Source organism: Taurulus bubalis (assembly GCF_910589615.1).
Source record: "Taurulus bubalis genome assembly, chromosome: 18".
Taxonomy (NCBI): domain Eukaryota; kingdom Metazoa; phylum Chordata; class Actinopteri; order Perciformes; family Cottidae; genus Taurulus; species Taurulus bubalis.
The window spans coordinates 1,355,599-1,366,209 of NC_136606.1; the positions used below are offsets into that span (position 1 = coordinate 1,355,599).

At 45.2% G+C, this 10,611-nt stretch overlaps 1 protein-coding gene across 1 annotated transcript; it reads left to right on the forward strand.

Moving 5' to 3' along the window:
* Positions 1 to 3,000: 3,000 nt before the first annotated feature.
* On the forward strand, positions 3,001 to 8,737 carry LOC306750682 (coagulation factor XIII A chain-like; the record flags this gene model as incomplete). Its single annotated transcript, XM_079234149.1, has 13 exons — positions 3,001 to 3,072; positions 3,526 to 3,622; positions 3,725 to 3,901; positions 4,441 to 4,689; positions 5,321 to 5,439; positions 5,537 to 5,644; positions 5,738 to 5,912; positions 6,502 to 6,640; positions 7,361 to 7,464; positions 7,563 to 7,651; positions 7,777 to 7,930; positions 8,076 to 8,185; positions 8,426 to 8,737. 13 exons carry the CDS (start codon positions 3,001 to 3,003, stop codon positions 8,735 to 8,737), a joined length of 1,905 nt encoding a protein of 634 aa, XP_079090275.1.
* Positions 8,738 to 10,611: the final 1,874 nt, after the last annotated feature.

Here is a 10,611-nt window from a genome sequence, read left to right on the forward strand (position 1 = left end):
CTTCTTCTTTACTCCGCCAGCCAACAATATCTGCAAGCGGGCTGGAAAAAGAAGAGCCGGCCTAAGAGCGAGATTGTACAGGTTAGTTTAGCCATGACTGCCCGGTACTTAGCGCGTTCCTTGGCAACCTCTGGAGCATAATCTTCAAAGATCGGGACAGTATTGGAGTGTACCTTGTTTCTTGCGTGCCTCTCGTATAATCTCATATGGTTTGCACTTTGTCCAATCTAGATTCCATAGCCGTAAAAGTTTCCCTTATATCAGCCGAGATGCTAGCTCTGTGGTCTTCTAGCAGACCAGCTATGCTGTTCAAACATGAGCTGCCGCATGAGGTAGAGGCTTCTGCTTCGGCTTCCCTTTGCGTTTTAGACGGTTTCGGCATCTCGCCTTAACGTTTACAAGTAATGATGTTTATTTCGTAATTCCGCTTGAAATGGTAGCAAAAAAAAAAAAAAGTAGGGTTTTGTTTAAAGTGATGTGAAGTAAGAGCTACGGGAGACAGAGATTACGTTGTGATCACATGCTCACCCAACCGGAAGTCCCACAACAAAAAAATCAAGTGGCATCCTCCATCTTGTTTTTTGGTACAGTCTCCATCTTGTGTTTTGACCGTCTCCATCTTGTGTGTTTTTACTGTCTCCATCTTGGTTTTATTGACCGCCTCTATCTTGTTTTGATCGTCTCCATCTTGTTTTGACCATCTCCATTTTTTTTGGGATTGTGTCCATCTTGGTTTTTTGACCGTTTCCATGTTGGTTTCATGGCCGTTTTATCTTTTTTCTTTGTCTGTTTCCATCTTGTTTTTGACCGTTTCTATTAGGTTTTTTTTGACGGTTTCTATCTTGTTTTTGACCATTTCCATCTTGTCTTTTTGATAATTTCCATCTTGTTTTTTTATCATTTCCATCTTGTCTTTTTGATAATTTCCATCTTGTTTTTTTATCATTTCCATCTTGTCTTTTTGATAATTTCCATCTTGTTTTTTGATAATTTCCATCTTGTTTTTTGACCTTTTCTATCTTGTTTTTTTGATAATTTCCATCTTGGTTTTTGATCATTTCCATCTTGTTTTTTTTACCGTTTCCATCTTGGACCCAGAATGAGCTGAACATGTTGCGGGTGAGAGGGAAGCCTGGTCAGCCTGCTGGACCTGCTGCCTCCGCGACCCGACCCCGGATAAGCCAAGGGACTGATGGAAGAAGAAATACAAAATACCCCAGACTAAAGTCTTTAGTGTGAGATAATTTATTTTAGTTTTTTTTAAGATCGTAAAATACTTTGTTAGGTTATGGTAAAGGTTAAAGTAAATATTTAGTAAGGTTTAGGTAAAGATCGTAAAATACTTGGTTAGGTTTTAGTAAAGATAGTTGTTTACGTTAAAAACAACCAAGAACACCAGTTATTGACTTCTTGTTTCTTCACTGACTCACATCACCACCGAGTGATTATAGAGATTTATAAACCAAACTATAAATCTTTGTTTATTCTTGAAACAACGGCCTGAACACAAGAGTTCATCTGTAAAGTGACATCTTCCATCTCATACTTAATATAAAGTTCACAGCAGAGATGCTAGTCAACAAACAGGAAGTGGAACTGGGGTCCCCTGACCAATCAGCCGCAGCGGGTCACGGTGACCTCACAGCCGGAGGTCAAGGTCAGAGGAAGTTCCTGCACAGGAAGCTGCTGTGTTTTTACTTTCCAACATCTCAGTGTGTTTTAATAGAGAAGTAAACCTCTAAGGGTCCTTATTATAATGTGTTATAAAATGTAGAGAGATCATTTTAACTCTGACAAAGTATAAATACCACTAAAAGTACTTAAAGTCAAAATGAAATGAGCCTTTCTGCATAACGAGTACTTTTCCTTGTCAATACTTAAAGTATGTTTTGATGCTACTACTTTCATACTTTTACTTGTATCGTAAGAACTATTCAAATAAAATAAATACCACACTGTTAAAAAAAGTAAAAGTGCTTATTTTGCAGAACATTTTATTCTCGTAGAATATTCTGATTTTATTACATAAAAGTATTTTTAAGTTGAAGTTCATCACTGCAGAGACAAGTTTAGATACTTTGTATACTTCTGGGTGGATTGCTAGTAAAGTACAAATTACAGTTTATTATATAGTTAATGTATAATAAATGTAGTGGAGTACATGCAAAAAAGTACATTATGTTGCTTTATAGTAGTAGAGTAATTAAAGTGCCTCATTTGTACTTCAGTAGAGTACTTGAGTAGTGTGTGTGTGTGTGTGTGTGTGTGTGTGTGTGTGTGTGTGTGTGTGTGTGTGTGTGTGTGTGTGTGTGTGTGTGTGCGTGCGTGCGTGCGTGTGTGTGTGTGTGTGTGTGTGTGTGTGTGTGTGTGTGTGTGTGTGTGTGTGTGTGTGCGTGTGTGTGAGAGTAAAAAGGGGAAGCGGTGTGTGTATATAAACTGATGTTGAAGTCATTCTCATCGTCTTCTGATTTGATCATCAGAGACTCGACAGACGAACTTCATCTGAGAGGTAAAACACACACACACACACACACACATACACACACATACACAAAAACACACACACTAATTATTGATGCATTAATACTTGTATCACTTTAATGATGCAGCTGTTATTATTCTCTGAATTTTCAATTAAAACAAATGTTTAACTTTTTGATAAATAGTTTGTGTAGCAATTTTATTTCTTCTTTCTTTTCATTTCTGAACATTTCTTAAATATACTATTATATGTCTTTATTTTTTCTATGCTATTCTATTTCTTTATTCAGTACCGTTTTTTTAAAGATAATAACTTTCAAATATGTGAAATATATTTCCCCCATTTGACCCTTTATATGTATTGTTATAATATTCTTTAATATTTCTGTAATACTTGTGGTGCTTTGTGATGATTTGACTTTACATTAATGTTATAGTGTCATCTTATAGTATGATGTTTTAATATATATTTGTATTTGTTTTCAGTGACTTTTTTGAAACCTTCGACCTTCAACCACCATGTCTAGTGCACGCAACCAACCAAAACAACCAAAACAACCAAAGCGCTTCTGGGGGCGCTACAGCGAGCCGGTACGCACACTTTATAATATACTTCTAAATAAAGTAGTTCAGGGAAATTACATTTTCTCGGCCATCATCAAGTACTCTTTGATTGTGTGTGTCAGCGTACTCCGAACTAATCTTGCTATGTGAACATGGGATCGGGATGAAGATCGGGATCAGGATAGGGATCGGGTTAGGGATAGGTTTGGTAGGGATCAGAATCAGGATGCAGATCGGACTCGGGTTAGTGAAAGTAACAGGATCAGGTTAGTGATAGGGATCAGGATCAGGATCAGGTTCGGGATCGGGTTAGGCATCAGGATGCAGATCAGACCTGGATTTACTGATAGGGATCAGCATGCGGGTCGGACTCGGACTCGGGTTAGGGAGTTGATGGACTACAACATGGGGCTCTTGCATGTATCCAAAACGCTTTGATTCGTTTTTTGTAATTTAATTATGTTTCTTAATGATCTTCAGCTGTCGACCAATAACCTCAATGAAGAGGAAGATGATTTTCCAGAGTTTGAGCCTTTTGAGGATGACGCCACACCCAGAGGAGTTGCCCCTTCAAGAGGTGAGATCCGTTTCATCTATCTGCTTCTTTCTGTGATGATCTGATCTATGATCAACAACATAACATCATGTCGCACTCCCCCTTTCATTCCCTCGCTCTCAGGATCTCTGTCGGTGCAGAATGTCGACATGCTTCAGCAGAGAAACAAGCCGAAACACTTCACGAGCGAGTTCGACATCGAAAACCTGGTGGTCCGTCGCGGTCAGGAGTTCATGATGCAGGTCACCTTCAACCGCCCGCTGGCGGACGACGACGACTTCCAGGTCGAGTTCCTCATTGGTGAGTTTGGCTGATACTTATTCTGAGGGGGGGAGGTGGGGTAGGATCGGGGTCAAGGATCGGGTTAAGGATCAGGATAAGGCTCTGGATAGGGTTTGGGATTGGGTTCTGGCTCAAGGAACCGATCAGCATGTGGCTCAGGATTGGGTTTGGGATTGGAATAGGGTACAGGATTGAGTTAGGCATCATAATAAGGCTCTGGATAGGGTTTGGGATCAGGATAAAGTTCTGGATATGGTTTGGGATTGGGATTAGGTTCTGGCTCAAGGAATGGATCAGGATGCGGCTCGGGATTGGGATTGGGATCAGAATAAGGCTCTGGATAGGTTTTGGGATTGGGTTACGGTTCTGGGTCAAGAAAGGGATGAGGATAAGGATTGAGATGGGTTTAGGTTTGGGATGGATTTGGGATTAACTCTTACCTCTTACCTTTTCTTCTATCCTTGTCCTCTTTGCCGCTCATCTCCATGTTCCCTCTCTTTTCCTCTTCTTTCTTGCCTCCTCTCTTCCCTCCATCATTAATCCACTTCCTCCCCCAGGTTCTAACCCTACAGCCAGCAAGGGCTCCCTGGTGGTGGTGACCTTCGGTACCCGCGCTGCCGGCCCGTGGGCGGGTCAGATTCTGGAGAATCAGGGTGAATCTGTGATTTTGGGCATCACGCCGACGGCCAATGCCATCGTGGGGAAGTTCCGTACGTACGTGGCCATCGTGGGGGGCGGCGGCATGCAGAGAACCAAGAGGGACACCAGCACCGACCTGTACCTGCTGTTCAACGCCTGGTCTGCAGGTACGACCTCCTGCACTGCCCCCTGGTGGAGCCTCATATAACGATCTTAATACTACGGGTTTAGTCCTGTGCTTCTACGAAGACTTTCCAGGAATTGTTTTGTCACATGATTTGTTTTTAATGGAGTTAAACGCATGTTTTAAAGTAGATTACATTTCCTCAGTTTGAACATGTTTTGTTTAATACATAAAACATTAAAGTAAAAAAATTGCCGGCGTCATCGGATTTGTTCGCCAAGAGAGTGAGGACATTTTTGTTCATGATGATTAAAGAACTTAAAAAGTTTTAATGCCATGCAATCAAAAGGGGAAATGGCATCCGCTTCAAAACATTGGTACTTGCATGCCGTGCTGCGAACAGATCGGGTCCAGTCTACATCCAGGACATGGTGAAACCTCACACCCCGGCTCGTTTACTCCACTCGGCTTCTGCCAATCGGCTTGTAGCTTGTACTTTCTTGATTCGTGTTGTTCTGAGTTTTGTACTCGTGGTTGAATGCACTTATTGTAAGTCTCTTTAGGTAAAAGTGCCAGCTAAATGGAATGTAAAGGTTTTCCATAATCTTGGTTTTAACGAGAAGTTTTCAGACCATACTAAATATTGAACGCTGTTGTTGTTTCACTCTTTGCAGAGGACGCCGTGTATCTCTCTAACGATTTAGAGCGGTTGGAGTACGTCCTGAACGATAACGGGGTGATCTATCAGGGTTCACTGGGATCTGTGGGGAACCGCAGCTGGGTTTATGGACAGGTACACACACACACACATACACACACACACACACACACAAATCATGACCAATCACACAGGATGAATTTACGGTCAACGTGTTTTCTCCCCCCCGCAGTTTGAGAAAGGCGTTCTGGACGCCTGCATTTACATCTTGGACGCGTCCCGTATGCCGATCAACGAACGAGGTGACGTCATCAAAATAGTCCGGAAGGGATCGGCCATGGTGAGAACAACACACAGTTACACAGGGGTAATTTTCTGGTGTGTAGTGTAACATCTTGGTCTCTGTGACCTTTGACCTGCCTCTTTGTCTCAGTTTAACGCTCAGGACGATAGAGGCGTGTTGATTGGGAACTGGAGTGACGACTACTCGATGGGCCGCTCCCCGTCATCGTGGACGGGCAGCGTCAGGATCCTGTTGCAGTATTTCAACACCGGAGTCCCCGTCAGCTACGCACAGTGCTGGGTGTTCGCCGGAGTCTTCAACACCTGTGAGTACTTTTAAAAGGCTGGCGTCATGTCAACACTTTCATAAAACTTCCCACTTACTCACAGGGGTTGTTTTTGTAGCCACAGAGAGACGCAAAGCAACGACAAAGAGACACAAAACAACAACAAAGAGAGATAAAATAACTACAAAGAGACACAAAACAACAACAAAGAGAGATAAAATAACTACAAAGAGACACACAAAAACTTGAAAGAGAAACACAAAGAAGATATGCAAATCAACTACAAAGAAACATATAACAACCCCAGAGATTGATCTAAAAATTAACTACAGCTGGGAAACAAATGGGGCAAGAAGTAGAATAGAAGCTTAAAATGAAGATAAATAATGTCAAAATTGTTCTTATGTACAGTACTTGATGAATCAATAAATATAGATATTTCCCTCCTCTGTCCTTTTGTACAAATCTCGATGCATCAACATGATGTTTTATTAGATATCAAAGAGAGCGGAGGTCTGAGTGAGTTTTTTGGGGTTCAGAAAACAATATGCAAGAGTGAACAATGTTAAATTAGTTGTTAGAATTAAATATTTCATGTCAATAATTGTAATATTTCACATCTCTGCAGTCCTGCGCGCCCTCGGCATCCCGTCGAGGGTCGTCACCACCTTCAATTCAGCTCACGACAACACGGGCAACCTGAAGACCGACCTCATCTTCAAGGAGGACGGCACGAAGGACGAACGCAACACCAGGGACTCCATCTGGTTGGTCCAAAAGCTGTCAGCCATGTCTGTTGCTAGGAGACCGCCGGACCAGAAACCAGTCCATTAGGATTTTACAAAGTCATGACTTTAAACCAGAAAGAAACGCAAGCTCATCGTAGAAACAAGCCGCCGTTACAACATTGGCTCAGAAGTAGTAAGTGAGGTACCTCAAATTTGTAGAACAAAAAAAATCTACCACAAAGACACATAAAAGGACTACAAAGACACACAAATTGACTACAAAGAGACACAGAGTGACACAAAGAGACAAAAGTGACAACAACGTATTGCAACAACAATTACAAAAAGACACAAATTGTATACAAAGTAACTACAAAAGACACAATGTGTATACAAAGTAACTACAAAAAGTCACAATGTGTATACAACGTAACTACAAAGACACAAAGAGATGAGTCCATACACATTGAGTCCATGATGAGTTTCTTTAGCTGCCCTGTTCAGATTTGACAAAGTTCTGAGTGAAACCAGAAAGAAAACCAACCAGCTCATCGTAGGTATAAACAAGCTCACAAGTACTTCATAATTGTACTGAGATACAGTACTTGAGTCGATGTACTTTCCACCACTGGAGAGAACTGTGTTGGTAGATTCTTCAGAGAGAAGCAACAGCAGAAAAGTCGATCTCACAGCTTTGAGAAAAGCTGGTCTAACAATACACATGTACAACAACGGCGTACTAACAGTACTTCTCTGTAGGAACTACCACTGCTGGAACGAGGTGTGGATCGCTCGCCAGGACTTGCCGGCCGGCTTCGGGGGGTGGCAGGTGGTAGACGCCACGCCTCAGGAGACCAGCGATGGTAGGAGAGACAGGTGTAGGAGAGACAGGTGTAGGAGAGACAGGTGGACATACAGGTGTAGGACAGGTGGACACTAAACACGGTGGTTGCCTTTGCAGGACTTTTCCGCTGCGGTCCAGCTTCAGTCAAAGCCATCAAGGAAGGTCTGCTGTCTCACCAGTACGACGCCGGCTTTGTCTTCGCTGAGGTCAGTTCCAGTACTAAAAAAGCACTTTTCTCTTCAATTTTTTTAATTACCTGGTGAGAAATAATAAACTCAGCTACTTTGTAACCTGTTATAATTGATATTAAATGTAAATATTTACTCGTCAGGTGAACAGTGACCTCGTCTTCCACAAGCGGGACCGCTACGGGACCCTGACCACCTTCCGGGTGGAGACGGCTCTCATTGGTTTGGCCATTTACACCAAAGCTCTGAATGGCAGCGGCCATGTGGACGTCACAGGCAACTACAAGTACCCTGAAGGTGACACACACATACACATACACACACACACACATACACACACACACACACACACACACACAGACACACACACACACACACATCTCCACTTGTCTCCTCTCCTCTCTCAGTGTAAGTCCTTGATTGGACTGATTTGTGTCACCAGGTAGCGCTCAGGACAATGCAACGATGACCCAAGCGGAAGAATACGGCTCTCAGAGGAATCACTCTGAGATACCTGACAGCCCGCTGATTGTTTCCGTCTACGCTGAGCCGGTAACTCACCTGCCTGTCTCTGTGTCTGTCTCCATGTCTGTCTCCCCACCTGTCTCTGTGTCTGTCTCCAACTTAACTTGAGTTATCAGATAAATGTAGTGCAGTAAAAAGTACATAGTTGCCGAATTTAGTCGCATGAATACAAGGATACAAGTACCTCAAAAGGGGACACTATCATCACCAAACGCAGTACTTTTACTCAAGTACAAATCCAGGTACTTGTACTTGTACTCCCTCCAGGTACTGCTGGGTCAGGACGTGTCCCTTCAGGTGAACTTCACCAACCGGGGGCAGACCGCCAGGACCATCAAAGCTCACCTGGCCGGGTCCATCATGTTCTACACCGGAGTCACCTCCAGCCGCTTCAAGGACCACAACTTCACCGTCACCGTGCCGGCGGAACAGAGTGAGTCATGTGACCAGGTCATGGGACCAGGTCATGTGACCAGGTCATGGGACCAGGTCATGGGACCAGGTCATGGGACCAGGTCATGCGACCAGTTCTGTGCAGAATCGATCACCAGCAATCGGCGCGCAATAGATTCTGGGTAGATGTATGTCCGACTTGATCCCGACACATGGTCATCGATAGTCTCACGAGAGCAAAGCGGCCGCAGATTTTAGAGCCAGGCGCCGCAGTAGCTGTCCACCGACTGCGTGGCCCAGTGCATGATGGGAAACGCCTGGCTGTCGCCACATCAGAGAGATCATTTTACCATAAATAGAGATCGACAGGCGGATCGGTGTGGCGGCAGCAGTAAAACAGGCGCTGCTCTGAATTTACTGGTGGGTCTACATTCCAACCCTCACCTATGGACACAAACTCATCGTGACCGAAAGAATGACGTCTCGGATACAAGCGGACGAAATGAGTTTCCTCTGTAGGGTGGCCGGGCTCAGCCTTAGAGATAGGGTAAGGAGATAAGTTTCCTCTGTAGGACTCAGTCTTAGAGATAGAGTAAGGAGATGAGTTTCCTCTGTAGGAGATAGGGTAAGGAGCTCGGACATCAGGAGGGAACTTGGAGTTGAGCCGCTACTCCAATTAGAGGTTTTCCAGTTGGCACGTCCAACTGGTAGGAGACCCCGGGGAGGATCCAGGACACGCTGGAGGATTTTATCTCCCGGCTGGCCTTGGAACGCCTCGGGATCCCAGAATGAGCTGGAAAGTGTTGCGGGTGAGAGGGAAGCCTGGGTCGGTCTGCTGAAGCCTTGGCCCTGCTTCCTGGGCCCTGCTTCCTGGGCCCTGCTCCTTGGGCCCTGCTCCCTAGGCCCTGCTCCCTGGGCCCTTCTTCCTGATCCCTGGGCCCTTCTTCCTGCTTCCTGGGCCCTTTTTCCTGGGCTCCCTTTTCCTGGGCTTCCTGCTCCTGGGCTTCCTGCTCCCTGGGCCCTGCTCCCTGGGCCCTTCTTCCTGATCCCTGCTCCCTGGGCCCTGCTCCCTTGGCCCTGCTCCCTGGGCCCTGCTTCCTGGACCCTGCTTCCTGGGCCCTTTTTCCTGGGCCCTGCTCCCTGGGCCCTGCTTCCTGGGCCCTGCATCCTGGGCCCTGCATCCTGAGCCCTTTTTCCTTGGCCCTGCTCCCTGGACCCTGCTTCCTGGGCCCTTTTTCCTGGGCCCTGCTCCCTGGGCCCTGCTTCCTGGGCCCTGCTCCCTGGGCCCTGCTTCCTGGGCCCTGTATCCTGAGCCCTTTTTCCTTGGCCCTGCTTCCTGGGCCCTGCCTCCTGGACCCTGCTTCTTGGATCCTGCTTCCTTGATCCTTCTTGGCATGACACCTGTGTGTGTGTGTGTGTGTGTGTGTGTGTGTGTGTGTGTGTGTGTGTGTGTGTGTGTACTGCAGCGGTAACCGAGGTGATCACGGTCTCGGGGCAGGAGTACTCTCCTCACCTGGGCTCTCAGGTCAGTCTGAGCTTCATTGTGACGGGAATGTCTGACGACGATTCAGTGACCGGCATCGAGGTGCTGAACCTGCTGACCCCGAAGCTCACCGTGAAGGTACACACACACACACACACACACACACACACACACACACACACACACACACACACACACACACACACACACACACAGATGAATATAGATGAATTCATGTTACAAAATATTGGTTCATAATGTCAAAATGTACAATCATTTGCTAGCATTTCAGTAAAAACATGTTTCTAGGCTGAGAAAATGAACTTTAAATTATCTTCTTCTTCTTCTTCTTCTTCTTCTTCTTCTTCTTCTTCTTCTTCTTCTTCCTCCTCCTCCAGTTGAGTGGTCGTTCTCGGGTGCAGCACATGATGTACGTGAACGTCTCCTTCACCAACCCGTTTAACTACGCCTTGGTAAACGTGTACCTGGCGATGGAGGGTTCTGGATTGATCAGCTACAGGACGCGTTACTACAGGTGAGCACACACCTGTGTGAGCAGGGTCACACCTGTGTGAGC